The sequence below is a fragment of the Felis catus genome, chromosome D1 (assembly GCF_018350175.1).
Source record: "Felis catus isolate Fca126 chromosome D1, F.catus_Fca126_mat1.0, whole genome shotgun sequence".
Classification (NCBI taxonomy): domain Eukaryota; kingdom Metazoa; phylum Chordata; class Mammalia; order Carnivora; family Felidae; genus Felis; species Felis catus.
The window spans coordinates 63030966-63058480 of record NC_058377.1 but is presented as its reverse complement, the minus strand read 5'-3'; the positions used below and the strand labels follow the sequence as shown (position 1 = coordinate 63058480).

Below are 27515 nucleotides of genomic sequence, written 5' to 3'. Positions count from 1 at the left end.
CCTCCTTACTCATTATTGGTCTGTTCAAATTTTTGATTTCTTCATGATTCAGTCTTGATAGGTTGCATGTTTCTAGGAATCTATCCATTTTTTGTAGGTTATCCAACTTGTTGGCATATAATTATTAATCATCCTTTGTATTTCTGTGGTATCAGTGGTAATAGATTCTGTGGGTTTTTTTTTCTTGTTTTGTAGGGTCCTCTTTCATTTCTGATTTTATTGTTGAGTCTCTTCTCTTTTTTTCTTAATGTACCTAAGCATTTGTCAGTTTTGTTTATCTTTACAAAAAATAAACTCTTAGTTTTGTTTATCTTTTCTGTAGTTTTTCTGGTCTTTATTTCATTAATTTTTGCTCTAGTCTTTATTATTTCTGGTAACTTTGGCCTTAGTTGTTTTTCTAGTTCTTTGAGGTATAAATTCAGGTTGAGATTTTTTTTTTTTTTGATGCATCCTATAAGTTTTGCTACGTTGTGTTTTCATTCAATTTGTCCTAAGCCTTGAGTTGCTATGTTAACATTTGAAGGAATCATCTCCTCCAGTCTTTGCTGACTGGCTTCAGGAGAGAAAGATCTTCACCAGTCATCCTGGTGCAGAGATTCTAAAGGTCTCTAAGACCTTTTCTAATAAGTCTGCTCCATTTTTCTTGTTCCCTCTTGAGGAGAAATTCTTAGGATTGTGTGTCTTCTCTTGATCCCACCAAGCCAGGCAGGTGCTGAGAGCCTCGCACTTATTTTCATTAGGGTGGTACCCTGAAGTGTTGTGCACCTTCTCCATACCGGGAGAGTCTAGTTGACTGCTGATATCTGTGTGCTGTGTGTGGACACACACACACCATCTGCAGAGGAGTGTAGGGTGCTGGCTATGGGGAGGACTCACGAAATGCTGGGGCACACACTGGCTACTTGGGGGTGTCCATAGGTGAAGTGTCCTTCAGGGTTTGTGGATGGGCTCTTGGTGGAGACTGCAAGCCAGTTAGGAGGAATTTTGGTTGAGATCCTTGTGTTGGTGGTCAAGAGCCCTTCTCCCTTTTCCCTGCTTGTAACTATCTCCAGACTATTCATCCAGGCTGGTCCCCTTAGTGTTCTGGAAGGGGGGTAAGACAGAAGTGTTCCTCTTGGACAGTGTCCTACAAGGCTGGGGAAACTGGGTGCTGACTTCACTCTTTTCTGTTTTTGTGGGAGAGATTGCGAACTGAGGGGGGTCTCTCTTGGCATTGAGTTGTACTGTTTTGGGGAAGGAGTGATGTAATCAAAGTGAAACCATTCTTTTTATCCTATATAATGTCTTTATTCTAATTCTTTTCTTTTTCTTTTTTCCCCTCAAACAGAGTGCTGGAAACTTTTGGTTGGATTCCTGGGCTTCCACAAAGGTATTTTTGTCTATGGGTGATTGTTAAAATTGGTGTTTCTGTGGGGGTTCGAGGGTTTAAATCTATTATTCCACCATCTTGCTGTCATCACTAAATGATATTGTATCTTTTTAAAAAAATTATTATTTTTTTAAATTTACATCCAAGTTAGTTAGCATATAGTGCAATAATGATTTCAGGAGTAGAATCCAGTGATTTATCTCCTACGTATAACACCCAGTGCTCATCCCAACAAGTGTCCTCCTTAATGTCACTTACCCATTTAGCCCATCCCCCACCCACACTCCCTCCAGCGACCCTCAGTTTGTTCTCTGTATTTAACAGTGTCTTATGGTTTGTCCCCCTCCCTGTGTTTATATTATTTTTGCTTCCCTTCCCTTATGTTAATCTGTTTTGTATTGTAAAGTCCTCATTTGAGTGAAGTCATATGATATTTGTCTTTCTTTAATTTTGCTTAGCATAATATTCTCTAGTTCCATCTACATAGTTGCAAATGGCAAGATTCTATTCTTTTTGATTGCTGAGTAATACTCCAACGTTTGTGTGTGTTTGTGTGTGTATATGTATATATATATACACATACATATATATACATGTATATATATATATATGTGTGTATATATATATATATATATATATATATATATATATATGTATGGCACATCTTCTTTATCCATTCATCCATTGATGGACATTTGGGCTCTTTCCATACTTTGGTTGTTGTCAATAGCACTGCTATAAACATTGGGGTGCATGTGCCCCTTCAAGACAGCACACTTGTATCCTTTGGATAAATACCTACTAGTGCATTTGTGGGTCATAGGGTAGTTCTATTTTTAATTTTTTGAGGAACCTCCACACTGTTTTCCAGAGTGGCTGCACCAGCTAGCATTCCCAGCAGTGCAAAAGGGTTCCACTTTCTCTGCATCCTCGCCAACATCTGTCATTCCATGAGTTGTTAATATTAGCCATTCTGACAGATGTGAGGTGGTATCTCATTGTGGTTTTGATTTGTATTTCCCTGATGATGAGTGATGTTGAGCATTTTTTCATGTATCTATTAGCCATCTGGATGTCTTCTTTGGAAAAGTGTCTATTCATGTCTTTTGCCCGTTTCTTCACCGGATTATTTGTTTTTTGGGTGCTGGTTTGATAAGTTCTTTATAGATTTTGGATACCAACCCTTTATCTGACATGTCATTTGCATATATCTTCTCCAATTCTGTTGGTTGCCTTTTAGTTTTGCTGATTGTTTCCTTAGTTGTGAAGAAGTTTTTTATCTTGAAGAGGTCCCAATAATGGTATTGTATCTTTGCTTTTTGGTTTTCACATGTTTTTTTGTTAGCATGTAGAAATGTGATTGATTTTTGTGTGTTGATTTTGTGTTTTAAAAATTTGTTGAATTCACTTACTCATTCTAGGAATATATATATTTTTGTAGATTCTTTGGTATTTTATATGTATATAATAATGCTATCTGCAAATAGGGACAGTTGTGTTGTTGCTGTTGCTGCTGTTCTTGTTGTTGTTATTATTATTTTGGTCTTATTTTGAGTATCACGTGAATAAAATTGGTGAGAGTGGATATCTTTGCCACATTCCTGACCTACAGGGAAAATATTCAGTCTTTTAGCATTGATAAGATGTTAGTTGTCAATTTTTTGTACATATTCTTCATCATGTTGAGGATGTTCTCCTCTATTCCTGAGTTGCTAGAGCTTTGATTATGAATGAGTATTGAGTTTTATAAAATGCTTTTTCCTATTTCACTTGATATGATTATTTGATTTTTCTTCTTTAGCCTGTTAACTTGCTGAATTACACTGCATAATTGTTGAATGTTGAACCAGCCTTGTATCCTGGGGGGGAAAAACATCACTTGATTGTGGTATATGTAATTTTTAAAATATATTGCTGGATTTGATTTGCTAATATTTTGTTGGGGAATTTTAAGAGATACTGATCTGTAGTTTTCTTTTTTTCTAATGTCTTCATCTGTTTTTGATTCAGGGTAAATCTTGCTTTATGAAATGAGTTGGGAAGTATCTTCTCCTTTATTTTCTGGAAAAGATTGTGTTAAGTTTGGTGTTAATTCTTCTTTAAAGTTGGTAGAATTTTGCAGTGCAACCATCTGGGCCTGGAAATTTTTTCAGAAGATTTTAAATTAAAAATTCAATATTGAAAAGAGTTAGAGAGGCATTGGTTAGTTTCTCCTAAATAGTCAAATTTGTGTAAAGTTGTTCAGAATATTTCCTTATTATTTGTAAGTAATAACAGAATTTATAGTGATATATTCTCCATTTCATTCCTGATACTGGTGATTTTATCTTCAGTTTTTATCTTTGCCAGTTTTGCTAGAGGTTCGTTAATTCTGTTGTTTTTAAGGAACCAGCTTTTTATTTCATTCATTTTTCTCATTTTCCAATTAATTAATTTATGCTCTAAACTTTGCTATTTCCTTCATTCTGTTTGCTCTGGGTTTATTTTCCTTTTCTTCTTCTAGTTTCTTGAGATAGAAACTAGATTCTTGATTTGAGATCCTTCCTTTTTTTTTTTTAATGTAGGCATTTGATGCTATAGAAGTCCCTCTCATCCATTGATGGATGCATGGATTAAAAATGTGATATAAATACATACAATGGAATAATATTCAGTGTAAGAAAGAAGGAAATCTTGCCATTTGTGACAACATGGATGGACCTTGAGCGCATTATACTAAGTGAAATAAGTCAGAGAAAGACAAATACCTTATGATCTCACTGGTATGTGGAATCTGAAAAAACAAAACAAAACAACAAAACTGAGCTCATAGATACAGAGAACAGATTGGTAGTTGCCAGAGGTGGAGTACAGGGAAAGGGTGAAATGGGCGAAGGTGGTTAAAATGTACAAACTTCCAGTTCTAAAATAAATGTCTTGGGGGTATAATGTACAGTATAGTGATTATAGTTTACACTACTGTATTATACATTTGAACATTGCTAAAAGATTGGACATATGTCAATTATATTCGAATAAAAATGCAAAAAAAAATCCCTCTCAGCACTGATTTAGTAATATCCCACACATTTTGATATTTTATATTTTCATTTCCATTCAGTTCTGTGTTTTTAAAGAATTACTTTGATGACTTCCTGTTTGACCCATAGTTTACTTAGAAGTGCGTTGTTTAATTTCAGGTAATTAGAGATGTTTCTGTTCTGTTACTGCCTTTCAGTTTGATCCCATTATGGTCAGAGAACATAATATATGTGATTTCAGTTCTTTTAATTTGACTGATATTTAGCCCCAATTTGTCCAATTTAATTTGGCTTTGTTTTTTCTACCTCTACTCAAGCTTACAATATTCCCTGGTCACGAAGAATAACTACTTATTCAGGTAGTATGTCATATTCTTTAATGACTCTTTTACATATTTTTCTTCCTTTGTCTTACATTTATCTTGAACTCCTATTTTCCTTTCAAACACTTGGCTATTCAGTTCAAATATCTCTTCTTGTGATATGTTGTTCTCTAACTCCATGGGAAGTAATGGGTGTTTCCTGCCCTGTTTTACCATAGAGTTTTGTGTACATCTTCATTAAAGATTTACCAGATTGTTATCATTTTTGCTTGTAAATTATAGTCTTCCAATATTGTAAGATATTCCAGAGCAAGGACTACATATTATCTAAATTCTGTAACCAACACCCATACTCAATCCATGCTAGCAGTTCAAGTGTGTATGTGTGTGTTTTAATTATTTGATTGAACGAGTGAAAAAAATGAATCATATATTAATCAGGGTTCTCCAGGGAAAAGGAAACAATAGGATATATCTCTTTCTCTGTCTCTCTTCCTATCTGTTATCTACCTACCTATCTATCCATCCATCCATCCATCACCTATTTTTCTTTGTTTCTTTTTCTTTTTTTCTTTCTTTCTTTCTTTCTTTCTTTCTTTCTTTCTTTCTTTCTTTCTATCATCTATCATCATCATCATCTGTCTATAAGAGAAGATTTATTATTGGAATAGACTCACATGGCAATAGATGCTGAGAAGTTCTATGATCTGCCATCTTCAAGCTGAAGAATCAGGAAAGCCAGTGGTATAATTTAGTCTGAGTCCAAAAGCTTGAGAATTGGGTGGCTGATGGTGTAAGTCCTGATCTGAGCCCAGAAGCCTATGAACCTGGAGCACTGATGTCTGAGGGCAGGAGAAGATTGATGTCTCAGCTCAAGTGGGGAGAGTGAATTCACCCTTCCTCTGCCTTTTTGTTCTACTCGAGCCTTTATCTGGATTGGATAATACCCACATGCATTGCTGGGGGCTGGCTCTTTTATTTGGGCTATTGATTTAAATTTTAATGTCTTCCAGGTTTGCCCTCACAGACATACCAGAAGTAATGTTTTACCAGCTATCTGGGTATCCCTTAGGCAAGTCACATTGACATATAAAATTTAATAGCACACTTTTAAAATAACTTTTACACATTATTTTAGAGCTGTGTATTTTAAGTTTTTTAGGGAATGCTTAGAAATATAGAAAAATTTAATAAGGTGAAAATAGAGCCACTCTAATTGTAACAAAAGAAAACACCATCATTACTAATTTATAGTGTTTTATCTCCACCAATTTTCTTATGTAAACCAATAAATTCCAATGATGTAAGAATGCTTCCTTTTGGCATTTAAATAAATGATAATGTTGCTGTTATGTGGTGTTTAATTAAAAGAAAATATTAATGGCCCTGCAAATTCCATTTTCCTTAAAAAATAAAATCAATTCCTCCAAAATTTAGTGTATTTTTAAACTATTATCCTTAATATTTTTCATGTTTGCGACCCAGGGAACATTTTCTAGTTTTTACAATAAATAACAATATTAAGTAGGAAAATCACCCATTTCAATAGCATTGTTTTATAAATGGAAGCAACTCAAATAATGAGAACAAGTCAGTAGTCAATATTACTATGATATCACACATCCCTTGACTTAAATGCCTCACCACACACATTAAAGAGAACTTTAAGAAGAATAGCGTGGATTAACAATAAAGTTCAGTTGAATATACATATGTTTCCAAAACATAAACTTCAAAATTTTTATAATATAACTCTTGTACTCTTATAGAAAAATTAGAATGTAGGAATAAGCAAAAAATAAATAAACAACACTCCTAATATCACCTTTTAAGGAACTTACTCATTGTTAATATTTTCGTGTACATGTTCCCATGTTTCTAATATATGCCAGCTATATTAAAAAAAGACTGAACTATACATTTTGGTTTTTTTCAAGCATTTGTCCTAACTCTGTATGTACAATTATGTACATATTGGAAATGATATATATTAGACATCTGACATGAAAAATTTTCCTGAGGTTTGTTTTATGGCTGAGGATAAGGTCTATCTTGGTAAATGTCGAAGGGTACTTGAAAAAAAAATGTGTTCTATTGTTGTTGGGTGGATGTTCTATATACTTCGACCAGATCATGTTGACTGATTGTGTTGGTCAGTTTCCTATATCCTTGTTGACATTCTGTCTAGTAGTTCTAATAGTTGCCCAGATAGAACTTCAACACTGGGGAGGCTATTGAAGTTGCAAATTGTAATTGAGTGTTTTCTGTTTCTCCTTTCAGTTCTTTCTGTTTTTGCTTCATGTCTTTTGAGGCTCTGTTGTTTGGTGTGTATATACTTAGGATCATTGTATCTTCCTGGTAAATTGATCCTTTTATCATTATGTAATGTATCTCTTTGTTACTAGTAATTTTCTTTGCTTTGAAGTCTACTTTATCTGATGTTAATATAGCCACTCCTGATTTTTTTTCTGATGAATGCTTGCATGATATATATTTATCCATCCTTTTATTTTCAACCTACCTACGTCATTGAATTTGAAGTGAAATTTTTGTAAACAGCATGTAGTTGAGTTCTTTTTTTTTTTTTTTTTAAATCTAGTCTCTGTATTTTAATTGATATATTTAGACCATTTACAGTTAAGGTAATTGTTCATTTGTTAGAGCTTAAGCCTACCATCTTATTATTTGTTTTCTCTTTGTTTCTTCTGTGTCTCATTTCTCTATTTCTGTTTTCTTTCCTTTCTGTGGGTTATTTGAACATTTTTAGGATTCCTTCTTGATATATTTGTGGGTTTTTGATTGTATGGTTTTGCCTGATTTTCTTTGCGGTTGTTCCATTCACATGTATACATGTGACTCATAGTCCACTGGTATCAACTTTTTACCACTTTTAGTAAAGTTTGAACACCACAGTTCCACTTAGATGTCTCTTTGCTCTTTCTACTTTTAAATGTCATTATCTTAAGTATCAGATAATATTATAATTTTTATTTTAACCATTGAATGTGAAATAAAAAACTATGAAAAGAAGAATTTATGCATATTTCTGCTCCTATCATTGCTCTTTGTTCCTGATGCTCCTCCCCCAAATCCTTCTTTTGACAAATACAGATACACATGAAACTCACACTTCTCCATATGTAGAATATTTTCATCAAAGAAACTCCCTCTTCTTCATCCCACTCCAGAGGCAATCTTTCTGATTTATGTTACCACAGACTAGTTGTTGTCTGCTGTAGAACCTCTTATAAATGGAAGCATATAGTGTGTAGCCTTTGTATCTGGCTTCTCTCACTCAACATAATGATCTTGAGTTTGATTCGTATTAATGCATGTTTTAGTAGTTCATTTTAATTGCTGAATAGGATTCCATTGTATAAATATATCACAATTTGTTTATTCCATTCTTCTATTGATGGGCATTTGGGTTGTTCCTAGTTTTTGGCTACTATGATTAAAACTGCTATGAACATTTCTGTACAAGGATTTTGTGGATTTAAGATTTATTTCTCCTAGGTAAATCCCTCAAAGTTGGGTTGTTGATTGGGTTGTTATTTCCTTTTTTCCGTATGGGGCTCCTAGCAACTTTTTGCCCTGAAAGTTGCAAGATAAGTTGGGAAGAATTACTTTCCTCTCAGTAATATTAGAGTACTTTAATACTCTAATCAAGTGACCAAAGTAAATTTTGGTTTTAATGGAGCAAACATTGTTTTAAAGTTTTTTTACTTATTGGGAGAGAGAGAGAGAAAGAGAATGAGTGGGGGAGGGGCAGAGAGAGAGGGAGGGAGAGGGAGAATCCCAAGCAGGCTCCATGCTCAGCATGTAGCCCAATGTGAGGCTCGATCTCATGACCTGGAAATCACAACCTGACCTTATATCAAGAGTCAGAGGCTTAACTGACTGAGACACCCAGGTGCCCCAATGGTGTAAACATTTTAATCAATATTTAATTTATTCTGTTCTTTTTTCTTGAGTGATTGATCCTGTAGGGCTGGTTTCTTCAGAATTAGTCCTCTTAGCTCCCTTAATCAGTGTTTCTGGACTGAATCTGAACACTTTGACAAGTTCACTTGGGGACTTTGTCTTCTCTTCTTATCAGCTGCTTGGTGTCTGTAACCCTCTATCCTTTTATCTGCCAAATGGTTATAATAATAGTCCTTATCTCATTGGGTTGGTCTAAGAATTAAATGAGATACTTTATGTCAAACCCTAACACAGTGACAGGGATGTAATGAGGGCATATCAAATGTTAGCTGTTAATTGTGTTACTATTTTATTGCTGGTATTTCTGTCTGTTCTTATGCTGTCTTCAAGCACTTTCTGTGCACTTTTTCTTCTGGAGTTACTAATTATCCCTAGAGTTAGTGTTCCCTGTTGGCATTAGGGGAAGAGTTTTCTTTTCTCCTTTGGTTCATTGACCCCATGCTTAATAATCCCAGGGGTGACTCTTGACACCTGCCTCCAGAAGAAGGAAGCATGTGTCTCAGTCTAAATATAAGCACCCTGAACCAAGCAGGAATAGTGATTCCCCCTCATGTCAAGATGATCAAACTCCAGCTTTCCCTTTCCTTCTCATTCCTCTTCTCTCAGAACAAACAACGTTTTGAGCTCTGTTCTATCACTTTGTCAGTGCTTCAACTGATACTATGATATAGTAGGTGAGTTTAAGAGCATCGAGGGTGGCAGGGGGAGGGATTGGCAGGAGTGTGAGTGTGTGTGTTTAGGAGTATCTGTGAAGAACAGAGACTAGAACTGGGAGAGAGGAAGTAGAGATGTGAGAATGAGACAAAGGATGACAGATTGCAGTATGGCAGAGCACAGGGTGGGAAGGATGGACACTGGGGGAAATGTCAGTGGGACTAGGAGGTGGCATGAGAATCCAGAATGGGGAAGAATGCCAGGAGAATGTGGGGGAAAAGACTCTTCTTGATTAAAAAAAATTTTTTTTAAGTAGCCTTCATACCCAGTGTGGGGCTTGAGATCAAGAGTCACATGGTCTACTGACAGAGCCAGTCAGGCACCCCTGATAAATGTTTGAGGGCAATTTATAGAACAGTCAGAATCAGGCTGTACCAAGGCAGGGTTTGTCAGTGGGGGCTATTCATGAAAATGGCTCAGATTTTGATCACCACCTTGGTGAAACAGGTAAAACTACTGGTGACAGATTAACTTACTAATTCCATGGTCATTTGTTCAAATTATTTCCTAAGTACCTATGATATGCCACACTCTGTGCTTAATGCTGTGAACTCCCGGTTCCAGAGTGAGGAGGACTCTTGAGGAAACTTTTCTTGGTAATCTGGTTAGCAGGTGTGTCTAAGCCAGAAAAGTTCTCCCCTTTCTGTCTTCCATCCTGTACTTTGCAGAACAAGTATAGAGACTGGGACAAGAGAGTGTGCCTTGGAGCTGGGTTCTCCATGTTTTTGCCATCACAACATAAAAATATGGTGGATGATATTTACACATGATACATCACCATATGCTTACTCAGATTTTTACAAAATCTTCAAAATACAGGGAGTAAAACAAATGGGTAGGTGGAAATTTTTCTTGAGATATTTATTTATTAAAAAATATGAGTCACTATGTCAGTGAATTAAGGGTATATCAGCACCTCTACAGTATAGATAACACTGACTTAAGATTATGAAAACATTTTACATGCTGGCTTTAAGTGCATGTAAGAGTGAAGTTATTAGAGACAAATCTGCATTTTCTCCAATTTATTAAAAGAATAAACCATTCACAAATTTTTGTACCTTATGTACAAAAGGAATCTCTTGTGACACATCTTTCCTATATATTTTGCTGCAAACAGAGGCCACCCTTTTAACCTAGGTTGAGGGGCAGGCTGTTTTATCTGTTTGGGACATGCTTCAGGGTGTAGAACCTGTACTTTTTGAAGAACCTAAGAGTGGTATGGAGTGCCTGGGTGGCTCAGTTGTTTAAGCATCTGACTCTTGATTTTGGCTCAGGTCACGACCTCATGGTTTGTGAGTTGGAGCCCTGCATTGGACTCTGCATTGATAGTGTGGAGCCTGTTGAGATTCTCTCTCTCTCCCCCCCACCCCCCGCCCTCTGCTCCTCTCCTGCTTGTTGTCTCTCTCTCTCCCCCCCCACCTCCCAAAATAAATAAACTTAAAAAGAATAAGAAAAGAACCTAAGAGTGGTGAAAACCACTTGAGATCTGAAGCACAAAGAAAATGGCAAAATAAAATTACTACTCATTAAATAAATATCTACATAATACAACTAGGCCAAAAAGTAACTGACTCACTCCTATATGGTTATCTAACAGTTATACTGGATGTGGTTTGTGAGTGCATTTTAATATGTTGTTCTGATGTTAGGAGGGTCTTCCAATGTTAAAACTGCATGAAGACATAAAAAGCTTTTACATAACTCCCGAAAGAGAAAATGGGAATAACCAAAAAATAGAGTTGGTTCGTACTTGCAGGAAGAAAAGAAGACACTAGGAGGAAAAAGAGACAGTAAAGTCTGCTCAGGGGGCTGTGGAAAGAAGTGGCTCCATTTCTCCTTAGTCTGGACTAAGTCTTTCCCCTGATGCTCTCTCCTGGCTCTCCTTGATTCTAGAGCTGAAGCTCTGACGCCCATCATTCCATCCTGGGATTCTATAAATGATGGAGACAGTCTCTGTTTCTGCTGACAGATGGGTGTTTTTCAAAGCTTGCCAGAGAAGCCTGCCAGGTAGTTAGTTGTGACCCAAGCTAAGTTCATCAGTGGTGGACCTGCCTGGTGCATCACCCAGCCTGGTCTTGGTTCTGAGACACCAGGTCCATCTGAGAGATCTATTCTCAGGCTGTTTTTCTCTCTTTGGGCACTTTTCTCATCCCTTTGTACTCTTCTTTATCTTGAGAAAGGAACTTCCTTTGGTCATATTTGGATGAAGAATAAGACTTTAATGTTGCTGAATATTCATTAAGGTGTTTTGCCTATTGAGGAAAACAATGGGACAATGGTCAGAGAGGCTTATAAATAATAATAACAAGAATAATAACCTAGTCTTTGGAGCACTTTATCTGAATTAACTGATTTAATCCTCCTAATTACCTCATGCAGTTCATTGCTACTTACATGTTACAGATGAAAAAAGGTGTGCAGGAATAAAGCAACTTGCCCAAGGTCATGCAGCAAGTCAGAGAACTGGGAAACTAACCCAGGAAGTCTGGCTCCAGAACTTAGTGCCCTCACATAATGCACCTCTTCCCTCCCACTTAGTATGGCTCCTTGTGCCTTCTCCACCATTCTGGATCTTCTCTCTCATCTAGATATTCTCTTAGGGTCCTGGGAGGTACTTTCTGTGAGACTTTGGATGTCCCTCTTTGTGCCTGTGACTTTCTTCTCTTCTTATCCCTCTTCCTAAATGAGCCTGGAACCCTCCTGCTGAGAATACTCAGCAGGGTTGAGATGGGGCCCTCAGAAGCCATTGAATGAAATGAAAGTCCTTCATCACACAGACAGTAACCTTCTTTCTGCAACCTCAATAACAGCCATCCATGCCTCAATGCCTTTCTCCCTGCCTTGCCTTTGCTGGCTCACTATTGGAATTTTAAAACATCATTAGAATTATAGCAGAGAGCTGGAGTTTTTTTTATGAGGACTTATATCAAGTATTTTTTTATTGAGAAGGGATGCATTAATAACTAATGGGGTTAAGAGAAGTGAGGAAAATTTTCAGTGAATTTTCTTCTAAAGAAAATGAATCTGTTTTCTGGTGGCGCTTTTGTTTACATAAATTTGGTGCCAATGCTTTAGAATAGAGGCAGAACAATGCTACCAGTGGCTCTTCTTCTCTGTACTTATCCCAGCAAAGCTCAGCCTCTCATCTAAATAGAAGTTGAATGAATATTTAAAATATACTGGCTTGAAATATGTCATGTTATTAGCTCACCTGGGGACCACACTTCCCTGAATCTGGCCCTGTTCCCATTTCTGTCCCCACCTGTATAGTCCCATTGATTCCTTCCCACAGCCCTTCATGCACTGAACAAGCGCATCTGCATAGGGGCAGGGGGATAGCCTCATAAATTGGGGCTTTCATTCCTTTCGATGCCTTCCTCCCTGGGACGCTCTGAACCATTATCAGTAGATCCAGCTAGTATTTATTTGGTAACTTTATACTTCTTATTCTCTCCTTATTCTCTCTTATGGTCCCCTTTCTCCATATTCCCTTCCAGAGTTTTAATCATCTTTTCTGTAGTCCTAATAGTTGCAGATGGTCTAGAGCTTCAGAAGGAAACAAATCTTACCTGAGTAGTGGGAAAAGCTAAGGCAAGAAAGACTTTATGCTTACCCCTTCTTATAGAATGGAAACCTGGATCTTTTTGAGGGTGAAAACAAGTGGGGTAGGAGGAGGGCTATCTTAATGGAGCGACAGGGGAGTGTATTGGTTCCCTGTACTCAGAGTAGTTCCTGGGGGGCTCTTAATTAAGGATAGGGAGATCTAGCCTAGAGACACCTTTATGAAACCATTTGGGGAGGAGTATGAGAAGTCACAAGGAGCAGGTGATGAATATGGCCCCTCTCAATTTCTTTGGTTGCTCCATTCCTTGCTGCCTTTAGGGAAGATTTTAATTTGAGTCAGTGTGGAGAAATACATACCTTAAGCTTCTTCTGGATATCCATTTGGTGCTCCATTTTCATGCGTAGGAAGCCACAAGTGCCAAGATATTAGGCCAGTCTCATGTGAAATGTTCAGAATAATAGCCAGATAAATTTAATATGATTAAATATAATCAAATTAGAATATAGCTTAGCTAGTAGATCTTCAGGAAGGAGATACATTGTTATGAACATAGGCCATTACAACGTGGTGAATTTTAAGGAAGTATTTTAAGGTTAAAATTTGAGTAAGTAGAAGTGGAAGGGAAGGGAAATTCAGGTAAATAGAGAAGGAGCAAAATCTTGGGGGACAGGAAAAAGTATAACACAGGTAAGGGCACAAATGCCACTTGTATGGAAATGGTAGAATGAGGTCAGAAAGGTATGGTGGGGCCAAATTTTGGGAGTAGGGTGACGGAGGCAGGGTGAAGCCTCTATTGTTTTTTTTTTTTTTAATATTTATTTATTTTGAGAGAGAGAGAGAGACAGAGACAGAGAGAAAAAGGCAGAGAGACAGAGTGACCCAAGAATCCCAAATAGGCTCTGCACTGTCAGTGCAGATCCCGATACAGGGTTTGAACTCACGAACCATGAGATCATGACCTGAGCTGAAACCAAGAGTCAGACGCTTAATTGACTGAGCCACCCAGGCGCCTCTGTCTCTATTGGTTCCAGAAGCATGCTTGACACAGAAGGTCTACATGCTAATGAGGCATCAAGGGTCAGAAGTCATTCCTACACTCAAGTGAGCATTCTCTGGGAGAACTTGCCTGTGGAGAGTCCCATGGTTTAGAACTTGATGCTCTCTTGTATGATCTCCATACACACTCAGAGATCCTTTCTGTTCCTGTCACTTTCAGCAGACTCATCAGCTTCTGAGTCATTATAGAGAGGACTCTAAAGTGCATCATGACTCACACCAACTTTACCATCTTTCACCCTGCAGTTTTTGTCCTACTGGGCATCCCTGGATGGGAGGCTTATCACATTTGGCTGTCAATACCCCTCTGCCTCATGTATATCACTGCCATCGTGGGGAACAGCATCCTGATAGTGGTCATCATCACAGAACGTAATCTTCATGAGCCCATGTACTTCTTTCTCTCCATGCTGGCCATCACGGACATCCTGCTGTCCACTACTACCGTACCCAAGGCTCTAGCCATCTTTTGGCTCCATGCCCATGACATTGCCTTTGATGCCTGTGTCACCCAAGTTTTCTTTGTCCATGTGATGTTTGTGGGGGAGTCAGCCATCCTGTTAGCCATGGCCTTTGACCGCTTTGTGGCCATCTGTGTCCCCCTGCATTATACAGCCGTGCTAACATGGCGTGTTGTGGGAAGGATTGGTCTGGCCATTGTCACCAGAAGCTTCTGCATCATCTTCCCAGTGATCTTCTTATTGAAGCGGCTGCCCTTCTGCCGGACCAACATTGTCCCCCATTCCTATTGTGAGCATATTGGAGTGGCCCGCTTGGCCTGCGCTGACATCACCATTAACATCTGGTATGGCTTCTCAGTGCCCATTGTCATGGTCATCGTGGATGTGATCCTAATTGCTGTGTCTTACTCACTGATCCTCCGAGCCGTGTTTCGTTTGCCCTCCCAGGATGCCCGGCACAAGGCCCTTAGCACTTGTGGCTCCCACCTCTGTGTCATCCTTATGTTTTATGTTCCATCCTTCTTTACATTATTGACCCACCGCTTTGGACATAACATTCCTCGACATGTCCATATTCTGCTGGCCAATCTTTATGTGGTGGTGCCACCAATGCTCAATCCCATTGTCTATGGTGTGAAGACTAAGCAGATCCGGGAGGGTGTAGCCCACCGGTTCTTCGACATCAGGACTTGGTGCTGTGCTTCCCCTCCGGGCTAATGTCTCCTCAGGAATCTGCCCTCCAAGCTTTATCAAGGAAATTAAGTGTGAAATACAGAGATTTCCTGGACTAAGAGGGCTTTTACTTCTCTTCCTCTTTTTCTTCGTGGACCTTCTTTGTGGTCCTCCTCCAACTTTTCTTTTTTCCTCTTCTGGTTCTTCATCTTTGCCTTCTTCTCCTGTTTCTTTGTATTCTTTATCTTCTTCTCTTCTCACACCCCTCCTCCACAACCCAGGAATAATAACTAAGCATACATGCTTCTGATGTGAACATTTGGTATCTTCAGTAGACCAGACATACTCCAGAAACACAGAGAACTGAACATAACATGAAGTGAGTTATGAGTACTTGGATAAAAATAGTTTTATATTTAACATCTGAAGAGATTACAGTTTCTTTTTTTTTTTTTATCTCCAAATGTGCGTTGATTCTTTGTACAAACTCAAGTAGCTCTTCACTCACTTTTATAATGGCAGTTGTTTTTGAAAAACAGTCATACGTGTCCTTCAGCCATCTGGAAAACTGCTCATTCTTCAAATTTCAGATCAAGAACTACTTTCCCTGAAAACTCTTTCCTGACTTTTCCAGGCAGTCCAAGGTTCCTATCTTTGTACACTGATTGCATCTTGTACAAATCTCAAAATGTATGCAGTGAATTGTAAGAGGTTGTTTATTTATTTGTACCCCTAATTGATTGTAAATTCCTTGAAATCAGAAGAGTATGTGTCATTCATATTTGTACTCTCAGTGCATTATAAAATGCCTGGGACACAATAAATGTTTGAGAAATGAATGGGAGCACAACTACCCAATTACCTCCTGATGTTAGAACAGCATTTCTCTTATGCACTTAAATGATCAGCTAAATTAGTCCACACACCAGGGATGAGTAAACCAGTTCCTCACAAAGTCACTTTGGTGTCAGGGAAGTAAACAAGCTGCAGATTGCAGAGTTTCTTACTTCTTGCATGTTTGCTGTAACACAGAGATCAGGGAATAGACTAGAGTAGGAGGAAACAGGTTACTCTTGATTTTCTCTTCTAACCTGGCTCCTACCCTTCTCATTATTAGTAATTATAGCACATTGTTCCTGGACAGGTTAGCAAAATTGGAGTAGTCTCTTGGAGTTCACAGTCTTGACCTTCATTCTTTCATGCTTTTTCAGAAAAGGTCATGTACACTCATTTCTTCAACCACCACTGACGCAAATGAGTACAACATCTCTTTCTCCATCCTAGAACTCTTTTTTGGGGTATTAGATGTGTAAATCTACGTATTAACTGGATATCTCCTCCAGAATGTAGAACTATATCATTCAGGCTAGCTTTTCTTCCCGTTCCATTCCTTTTCTTAGGAACTAGATTATGATGATTCCAGCAACTACATTGAGCTGGAAACCCTGGGGGAATTTCTCAAATTCCTCTCTGTCCTGTTCCTCAAGAAGTTAATGATTGTTATCAATATTGATTGTACCACTAAATAGCTATGTGGATAATATTTGGAGTCCTGTCAGGATTAAAGCATTGCCCCTATTGCTTTCTAGCTGTATGAATATGTGAAATATATTTCATCTGTAAAATGGGGATAGTAATAATATCTCATAGGGTTGTTGAGAGGATTAAGTGAAATAAACCATATATGTAGCAATTAACACAATCCTTGTCTCATCATAAGTATCTGAGAAATATTTCATTAATGCTAAGTTCTTAGTATTGTTAGTCTTCTTTGTAACATTGCCTCTACCAATTAATTATGTCTGTTATCATCTTTCACCTCAGATACTGCATTAGCTTCTTAATTGATTTCATTGTTTTCAGTCTTTTACACTGTAACCTAAACTACCAATTGACTCAAAGTTAAACATTCTAAAAGGCATGGCTAATGATACTGCTTTCTGTCAAATACTTTCAAGTAATCTTCATTACTTATAGAACTGTTTTCCATAGAATGTTCTACAGAAATAGCGGATATCATAATGGATATTTAATAAAAAAGTTCCATGGTCAAATAACTGAAAAATGCTTACACTCTGTGGTCATGCATATGTCTGTCCAAGGGAAGGCTAGAGTTTGCAGCATATCTCCACACTAAAGTGACCATTGATATTTGTGTCCACATCCATATAATTTTTCTGAGAGCATTTCACTTTATATCTCTAAAATAACCTACTGTTCCATTAGCCACAGTTTAGAAATCATGGGACTACAGGGTAATTTCTAAACTAAGCATTAACTTCATAATCTAGTCCTAACTGACTTTTCCATTACTATCTCAAAACACACCATATAGTAATACATAGATAATAATAATAATTAAAACAATACCTAATGTTTATTAAGAGATCTATGCTGGGAACCATGTTAAGTGCTCTGCTGCATTAGCTTATTTAATCCTTATACAGCCTTATGAGATAGTACCTTTGCTATCTCTGTTTTATACATAGGGGCACCCAAGGTTCAGAGAGGATGAGTAATTAAAGCCATTCAGCTGGCAAATGGTAGAATATTGATGTCAATTCCTTTTTGAAGTCTTCGCCAATACCCCCCAAGTCAGAGGTGATAACTTTGTCCTCTGGTTCTCCACAGCAATGACATTAATGGTTTCAACTGAATATTAATTACTCTATGAAGTCATCAGAACTTGGGTTCTGTGAGAGTAGAGAATATGTCTTACTCATCACTATAGTTCCACCATCTAGCATAGGGTTCCCTATGTATATTTATAGATTGCTAATTTGAAATGTTGGTGAGGTGTTTGACCTCTGGACCCTTCACTGTTAAATATTGTCTAATTTATCACTGAAAATCATTTGGACGGACACACACACACACACACACACACACACACACCACTTAATTCCTTGTGATCTATTATTTCTTCTACATCTCCACAGGTTTCTATGTACATTGAGGTCTAGCAGGTATAGGCAGGGTTTTAATGTTCTATGTATTGACTAGCAGCAACTCAAATCCAGTCTGTCCATATCTTAGCCAGAGACATGGAGTCATTAACAGGTGCTGTGTGTACAGACTGCTGCAGGTAGGACATAGATTGCCCACCCACTCTGGTTCCTGGGTGAGTGATCCCTGGAGATTAGTCCTCCTGGGGTCTGCTTCTGTCTAATTGAACCAGACACTCCCTAAAGACCTAGTGGAATAGAAGCTCTCTTCTTGCCCAAGGGATTCCTGTGGATGAGGTTCAAATACTGTCTGTCCTATTTTGCTCCAGAGTCTGCATCTGTCTGCTTCTTTCACATGTTGGGGAAGAACTTTCTCTTGATCTTGGGTAAGTTTCTGGGAAGGTGATAAATATTTGGTTCTCAAGAATTTTAGGTTTTCCTGAAATAAACTGAATAAATTATTGATTCAGATGAGATCTTCTTGAGTCCTCTGGATAATGTAGTATAAGTACACACTTGACCTCTTAAACTGTTGCAGAGATTTTGACTATGCAGAGCGGGGAGTATGGCTGATTTTTTCCCCCAGAATTAAAGTGGTTAAAAAAAATATTGAACACTGAAAAGTAAGTGTATTAAAACTCAAAGCATTAAGTTTAAATATACTATTTATATAAAAGTTAGAATTTATTATACTTTTACTGGCTTTGGTGGGAGAAATTCATAGATAATGCTTCCAAAATAAAATTAGGGAAAAAATGAACCATTAAAATCACATAAAACACACACATATATATAGGTGCTCCCATTTTCCCTTTTGTCTTGGGCTCTGATATGGTTCAGTACAGCCTGGTCAATTCTGTCTTTATTTTAAATTTTGACATACTGTTCATCATGGATATTTTGCATTAATTTTGATTTAAAAATTGTATTAAAATATTACTTATCCTGTTTACTGATATTTTGGTGCCTGCTTACATTTTTCGCTGAGGTAAGTTCTCACTCATTTCCCTTTAGTCCTGATCTTAGGAGACTCAACACCTGGACGGCAGAGCACAGTTACAAAGACATGTGGTCCTCCTTCAATCTTTATGAACCTGATAGTTAGAAATGTACCTTTCAGTTTCAGGAGCAAAGACATTTCCCTTTGTGTTCAAGCCAAAATGAGGTGGGATTTTCTGTTACTTATAACGTGAAGTGTTATCATGGATACAAGAGAGAAGAAAAGAATTATTCATTTTAATTTTCAGTTTGCTTTTTCACTTAACTGTACACCATGGCTGATACCTTTTTTCTTAAAAATGGAAACAGAACATTCTATTGTAATGTATATGCCATGATTTATTTATTGCTTGACTGATGGATATGAAAGCTGTAATAATTTCTTTTATTACAGCAACGATATAGCGATGAATATCCTTATAGATATATCTTTATGTTCTCATGCTGTGCTACCAGCACTGGGGCTAATTGTTTTTGTTATGTTTTCCAGTCTGGTAGGAAAGCTATGATATTTCAATATCACAGATTTTTTTTTAACATATTGAACATCTATTCTTGTGTATATTGGCCATTTTTCTTGTAGTGTGAATTGCCTATTTTGATTCTTTGCACATTTTCTGTTCATTCCTCATTCATTTATACTAACTTTTAATTTTTAAAGATATTAACCTTTTGTCTATTTTATGTTTTATAATTTTTTCCTCCTAGAATTATTTATTCTTTTGGAATTTATTCTTGTCTACATTGTTGCATAAATGCATCATTCAATTATTACTATCCATGAAATATCATTTTCTTATCTTAGAAAGATCTTTCCAGACAAAAATATTTTCCTATGTTTTTACCTACAAACTTCCCTTTAATTTTTAATAATTTTTGGTTTTGTTTTTAAAATGTACATCTTTGGGATGCCTACGTGGCTCAGTCAGTTGAGTGCCTGACTCTTGGTTTCGACTCAGGTAATGATGTGATTGTTTTGGTTTTGTGGGTTCAAGCCCTGCACTGGGCTCTGTGCTGACAGTGTGGATCCTGCTTGGGATTCTCTGTCTCCCTCTCTCTCTGTCCCTCCTTACTCGTGCTGTCTCTGTCTCTTTCAAAATAAATAAACTTAAAAAATTAAAATATACATGTTTAATTTATCTAGAGTTTTTATTTGTTTAGTGAGTGAGGTGGGAACTAATTTTATTCTTTTACAAAAATATCATTGTTCAATATCCCAGTGCCATTAAGTAACTAGGCCTTCCTTTCCCCACTAAACTGAAATGGTATTTTATCACATTTAAAATCCCAAGTATAGGGGCGCCTGGGTGGCTCAGTCAGTTAAGCCTCCGACTTCAGCCAGGTCACGATCTCGCGGTCCCGGAGTTCGAGCCCCGCGTGGGGCTCTGGGCTGATGGCTCAGAGCCTGGAGCCTGCTTCCGATTCTGTGTCTCCCTCTCTCTCTGCCCCTCCCCCGTTCATGCTCTGTCTCTCTCTGTCCCAAAAATAAATAAACGTTGAAAAAAAAATTTAAAAAAAAATCCCAAGTATATTATTTTTTGTGCTCTCTGTGTAGCTGTATTGACCTGGACTAACAATAACTGACATTTATTTAGTATTTTTATGCTAGGCACTACACTAGGAAGTTTAAAGAAAGTATTCAATTTAATCCTTTCAGGATAAGTATGAATAGTTCATTTTCACAGATTAGGCTAATTTTCTGAAATGTGAAAACTTGCCTTTTGTCAGTAATCAGAAAGTTGGAAGCCCAGAATTTGAACCTAGGGAAGGCTTCTCAGATGATAAATATTTAAGCTGTGAATTGGAAGCCCAGTAGGTGTAACAAGCATCAAAGGTAGAAAGTATTTTCCAGATTAAGAGAAAAGCTTGAGAAAAGTTAGGGAGGTTGGCAAACTTAGATGTTGTGTGGAGAATAGATCATGGTCTAATTTAGATGTGTCAGGATGCCTGAAGGAGACTAAAGCTAGAGAAGAGAGTAACAGTGGGATTGTGGAAGGCTTTGCATGCTTGAGAAGTTGGGCTTTATCTTGTAATCAATAATTCATTAAATAAAGGTTGTAAGAGAAAACCCAATAAGATTTTTGTTTGTTTTGTACATACCACCCGGGCCACAACATAGCTGATGGAAGGGTTGAGGATAGGAAGCTGGGAGATGGGGAGCCCAGTTAGTTAGGATGCCACTGCACCAGGACAAGTGAAGGATGATCAAAGCCAGAATAGGAGGCTGTAAGTGAGAATGGGGAGGTATGTATGGATTCTAGACATTGCTGAGGTGTGACCATAAATCTTTATTTATATTTATATTTGCAGTGATAATGTAGGAGGTAAAAGCATAACATTATATATTCTAAGTCAAGGCATTAGTGATTGATTTAATTATCTAATGTTCAACTTTTGGTGAACCTTATTTGTTCTGCCCACTGACTCTCATTTTCTATAGTCTTCATAGAGAGACTCCCAAAGAAGGCCTGTTTGGTGCTAACTTCACCACCTTCCACCCCACCGTGTTCATTCTACTTGGCATCCCAGGACTGGAGAACTACCACACCTGGCTTTCTCTCCCCTTCTGTCTCATGTACATCACTGTAGTCTTGGGAAATGGAGCTCTCATCCTTGTTGTCCTCAGTGAGTGCACCCTCCATGAACCTGTGTATGTCTTCCTATCCATAATGGCTGGCACTAACGTTCTGGTATCTACCACCACCGTTCCCAAAGCCCTGGCTATCTTTTGGCTTCATGCTGGGGAGATTGCCTTTGATGCCTGCATCACTCAGATGTTTTTCTTTTTTTTTTTAATATGAAATTTATTGTCAAGTTAGTTTCCATACAACACCCAGTGCTCATCCCAACAAGTGCCCTCCTCAATGCCCATCACCCACTTTCCCCTTCCCCCTCACCCCCCATCAACCCTCAATTTATTCTCAGTTTTTAAGAGTCTCTTACAGTTTGCCTCCTTCCCTTTCTGTAACTTTTTTTTCCCCTTCCCCTTCCCCATGGTCTTCTGTTAAATTTCTCAGGATCCACATAAGAGTGAAAACATATGGTATCTGTCTTTCTCTGTATGACTTATTTCACTTAGCATAACATTCTCCAGTTCCATCCATGTTGTTATGAAAGGCCAGATTTCATTATTTCTCATTGCCAAGTAGTATTTCCATTGTGTCTATAAACCACAACTTCTTTATCCATTCATCAGGTTATGGACATTTAGGCTCTTTCCATAATTTGGCTATTGTTGAAAGTGCTGCTATAAACATTGGGGTACAGGTGCCCCTATACATCAGCACTCCTGTATCCCTTGGGTAAATTCCTAGCAGTGCTATTGCTGGGTCATAGGGTAGATCTATTTTTAATTTTTTGAGGAACCTCCACACTGTTTTCCAGAGCAGCTGCATCAGTGTGCATTCCCACCAACAGTGCAAGAGGGTTCCCGTTTCTCCACATCCTCGCCAGCATCTATAGTCTCCTGATTTATTCATTTTAGCCACTCTGACTGGCGTGAGGTGATATCTCATTGTGGTTTTAATTTGTATTTCCCTGATGATGAGTGACGTTGAGCATCTTTTCATGTGTCTGTTGGCCATCTGGATGTCTTCTTTGGAAAAGTATCTATTCATGTGTTCTGCCCATTTCTTCACTGGATTATATGTTTTTCAGGTGTGGAGTTTGGTGAGGTCTTTATAGATTTTAGATACTAGCTCTTTATCCGATATGTCATTTGCAAATATCTTTTCCCAATCAAAATTGCACCAGCATTCTTCTCAAAACTAGAACAAACATTCCTAAAACTTGTATGGAACCACAAAAGACCCTGAATAGCCAAAATAATATTGAAGAAGAAAACGAAAGCGGGAGGCATCACAAGGCTAAAAAGGCATCACTTTTTAGCCTCTACTACAAAGCTGTCATCATCAAGACAGCATGGTATTGGCACAAAAACAGACACATAGTGGAATAGAATAGAGACCCCAGAATTGGACCCACAAAAGAATGGCCAACTAATCTTTGATAAAGCAGGAAAGAATATCCAATGGAAAAAGGACAGTCTCATTAACAAATGGTGCTGAGGAACTGGACAGCAACATGCAGAAGAATGAAACTAGACCACTTTCTTATACCATTCACAAAAATAAACTCAAAGTGGATGAAGGACCTGAATGTGAGGCAGGAAACCATCAAAACCCTAGAGGGGAAAGCAGGAAAAAACTCTTTGACCTCAGGCACAGCAATTTCTTACTTGACACATCTCCAAAGGCAAGGGAGTTAAAAGCAAAAATGAAGTATTGGGACCTCATGAAGATAAAAAGCCTCTGCAGTGCAAAGGAAATAATCAACAAAACTAAAAGGCAACTGATGGAATGGGAAAAGATATTTGTAATTCTGACTTGAAATTTGTTACCTGAGGAGGATGTTTTAGATGTGATGCATGTGAGAATTTCCAATATTTCTAGCTGCTGCTCTGCCTTCTGCTTACCTTCCAATACTGTATGGTAGCCATCATCATCTCCAACATTATTGCCATTTTAACCACAAGTTGGCTCTATGAATAAATTTAGGTAATAGATATAAAAGAGTGCTTTTTAAAAAAATTGTTGAAAAAGACTAAGGTTGGCATTGATTACATTTTACATGTAAGGAACTATCATCATATATTAAAGACATTTCTTAACTCATGCAGGAGATGCATTGAGTGACACAGACACAGCCATTGCCCTTAGAAAGCTGGTTGTCTGGGTTGGATACATGAATGAAGAACTAGTTATGGAGGTCTGTGCTGATAATACAGAATATGATACAACACACAGATATTCAGATGTTAAAATGATGAAGTAACCTAATAATCCATGAATTATGTCTTCTTCTATATCCATACTTCCCCCCCCCCATTAGTGACAGTTGTATGGCTTTAAATTCCATTTCTAAATTAGAACGACTTCTAAATTGATATCTTTAGCCTATAATTTTGCTTTGAAATCCACATGCATATATTCAACTGTTTCTTCACATCTCCAGTTATATGTCTCATAGGCATCAAAAAATAAACCTGTCTGTATTAGGATAGCTTAAGCTATGCTGTATTTCAGTGAATTAGCAAAACAAAGTTCATTCCTCTGTCATTTAGAGTATGGTGTGTATCAACAGAATGTATTCTCTATTAGGGAACTCAGGAATCCTGGTTCCCTGTCTCGTGAAGTATTGTCATAGCAACATGCATTTCTCTAAGTTGCCAAAGCAGGGAAAGAGAGGGAAAGGTGAGGCACTCCAATTATTAATTGTCTTGGTCTTGAAGTGATTCATCTTTCTTGCTCACATTTTCCTTGGTGAGCATGTTATCTTACCAAGGCCACAACTCAATTGCAAGGGAACATGGGAAATGTAGGAGAGCTCATGTGTTTGAAGTGGGTACTCCTTATCTGTGCACTTGTCTGCCTGTGCTTTTGATCACTTAATATTTTTGTGTTCTCTTCTTCTCATGTATAGAACACACTCAAGTCATCTCTACTGGAGAAACCCTAAAGTCTCATCGGGGCACTTTGCCCAGCTCCAAGTGTAGGATCTTCAGGTGATATACAAGAACTTCTCTGTCAGGAGTGCCTGGGTGGCTCAGTCGGTTAGGCATCCGACTCTTGGTTTTGGCTCAGGTCATGATCTCATGGTTCTTGGGTTTGAGCCCCGCACCGGGGCTTCATGGTGGCAGTGAAGAACCTGCCTGGGATTCTCTCTCCCTCCCTGTCTCTCTCTCTGCTCTGTCCCCCTCTCCCACTGCTCACATGCTTTCTCTCTCTCTCTCTTAAAATAAATAAATAAACTTAAAAAAAAAGTTATCCATCAGATATGGTTGGGGTTTTTCTTGGTCTGGAGACCTATGATTTAAAATTTTTTTTAAGTTTATTTATTTTTGAGAGAGAGAGAGAGAGAGAGAGAGAGAGAGAGCTAGTGTGAGCTAGGGAGGGGCAGAGAGAGAGGGAGACACCGAATCTAAGCAGGCTCCAGACTCTGAGCTCTGAGCTGTCAGCACAGAGCCTGATGCAGGGCTCAAACTCACGAACCGGGAGATCATGACCTGGGCCAAAGTTGAACACTTAACCAACTGGCCCACCCAGGCACCCCTGGAGACCTATGACTTAAAAGGAAATTTATCTGCTCACTCCTCACTCCCTTATTAAATATATGGTAGAATAACAGGGGCATTTAACAACAATAACTTCTCCCATTTGGAAAGATGATGAATATGAGACACACATTAATCATTAATTCATAGCAATTTTAAAGTCCCTACTGGGCAGACACTGGGAAGGCTCTATGGCCTGGGTTTGGGAGAAGTTCCTTTTCTTTTTTGGGAGGGAGGAATGGTGGAGCAGTTTCTCCTCTCTTGTCCATTCCTCTCTGTGACCCATGGAAGCATCTCTCTGGAAGCTTCCTTCTTTTCTGTTATCTGCTTAGGCCATATCTAAAATGGGAATTGGGGAATATGTCTTTGGGGACAACACAGCTTTCTCAGCCCACTTCCTGGTGCTGAAATGCTGGGTCCCAAGAGTCAGGTTAACTCTTCAATAGTGAAGGGATTTTTTTAGATGAGCTCTTGCATTTTTTTTTTTTGGCAATATATGTTGATTAAAAACCTAGTATGTTTCCTTTCTATTTGGTTCCACTTATGTGCCAGTAAACATACCCCAAATCTTTTAAAGACATAATTCTCAAATTTTCTCTATTTTTCCCTTCATCACTTCCATGTACATCTCTGAACTAAATGGAGGCTAATTTGGGACTATGATGCCTTAGTGGGAAGGTACTACCTTTAATTTGATCTTTCCCCTTGCTTGCTTTATCCATCTGAGATGTTTATTGAAGAGCACACTCATAACATGATTTTTATCTTTAGGCAGGTTAATTTACTAAGAAATTTTGCTTGAAGCTTTAAAAAGCCATTTCTTACTGTTTAGAAGTGGTTATGTTAGGATATGTGGCAAAGAGGGATTAAGGTTGCTAATCAGCAGATATTATGCTGAATTTTTTTGGCAGGGCCAGTAATCACAAGGGCCCTTATAAGGGAAAGAGGCAGGCAGAAGGGTGAATGAAGTGTCACTGAAATAAGTCAGACAGAAAGAAAGACAAATACTGTATGGCACCATTTATATGTGGAATCTAAAAAATCCAAACTCATAGAAACAGTAGAATAGTGGTTACCAAGCATGGGGGGGGGTGGTTAATGGGGAGATGTTGGTCAAAGGATACACACTTCTAGTTATACAAAAGCAAGTTCTGGGGATCTAATGCACAGCATGGCAATTATAGCTAATAATATTTTATTATATACTTGAAAGTTGCTAATAGAGTAGATCTTAAATGTTCTTACCACTAAAAATGATAATTTTGTGAGATGATGGAGATGTTAGCTAACACTATGGAGGTAATCATTTTACAGTACATAAGTATATCAAATCAACACACTGTATCCCTTAAATTTACACAATGTTATATGTTAATTATATCTTAATAAAGTTGGAGAAAATAACACTTGAAAGAGCCATTAGTAGTCTCATTCAATCTGCAGTATCATTTTTTCTTTTCTGTATGAATAACAAATAATGTTTTATTGTATTAAATATCCAAAAAGTTGAAATTGTATTATTTTTAATACAGTCACTAAATTAGTCTGATTCTCAGGATTTTTGAATGTCGAGAAGCATATCTAACTTACAGGATTTTATGAAGACTAAATGATACTGTGTTTGGGGCAATTTTTAAGCTGCCAAATACTATATATATAGGGCATTGCTATTATTCTTATGCTCCTGCCAGGTGGACACATGAAAGATACTGGGTTAATCTTGAGGCTTCTTCAATGAATACCTCTCTCTTCTCCCTACACTCTGGAGTCTGAAATTGCTGATCATTGGTGGAAGGATCACCCTGACCTTCTGGAAAAGGATGCAGCTTCTCTCCTTATTGCTGCCTCTAAACATAGCTCTCTTTTTCACCCATCCCAGTTGAAGAGCTGATTACTTGTGGCTCTGCTGTGGGCTTTCAGCCTCCATGTCCTGCCCTGCATTAAACCACTCTGGCTGATCATCTCATGGTTTCTACCACTGCTCCACATCCATCTAGATTCTGTCCTCCGAGCAGCTGATGCTCAACTATGGATTCATCTATAAGTTTCCTGAAGGCTCCCGTCAGTGAATGGTCCAGAATAGTTTTTTTCTGATGCACTAGGAAAAGCTACATTTACTACTGTCCTGTAACACACAGACTTTGTTAGGCAGTTGTATGGTACAGAGCCCTGTGCTAGATATATTGTTTTGTTTATAATTTCACTAGAGAGGTAAAAACAGTAAACAATCATCTAGTCTCCACCAAAGGTGTACATGGAATCATTTGTCCAGATTTTGAGTTTTGTTGCAAA

At 37.9% G+C, this 27515-nt stretch overlaps 2 protein-coding genes across 15 annotated transcripts in view; both read left to right on the top strand.

Annotated features, from left to right (window-relative positions):
- LOC101088611 (olfactory receptor 52L1-like) overlaps nt 1–27515 on the top strand; it is a 176009-nt gene that overhangs the window by 20373 nt on the left and 128121 nt on the right. For 13 of the 14 annotated variants that reach the window (XM_045038840.1, XM_045038846.1, XM_045038844.1 and 10 more), the window contains exon 2: nt 1328–1369. The gene's annotated coding sequence lies outside the window, so the exon portion shown is untranslated. Of the gene's footprint in view, nt 1–1327; nt 1370–4706; nt 4749–27515 lie in introns of all 14 variants that reach the window. The other variant, XM_045038838.1, reaches the window with a different exon arrangement.
- Nucleotides 13881–20000, top strand: LOC101098488 (olfactory receptor 52B2). Its single transcript, XM_045038849.1, has one exon. It carries the CDS (start codon nt 14244–14246, stop codon nt 15210–15212), a length of 969 nt encoding a protein of 322 aa, XP_044894784.1. The 5' UTR covers nt 13881–14243; the 3' UTR covers nt 15213–20000.

Coding starts and splice junctions, on each gene's coding strand:
- LOC101098488 (XM_045038849.1), top strand. CDS start 14,244: ATGACTCACACCAACTTTACCATCTTTCACCCTGCAGTTTTTGTCCTA.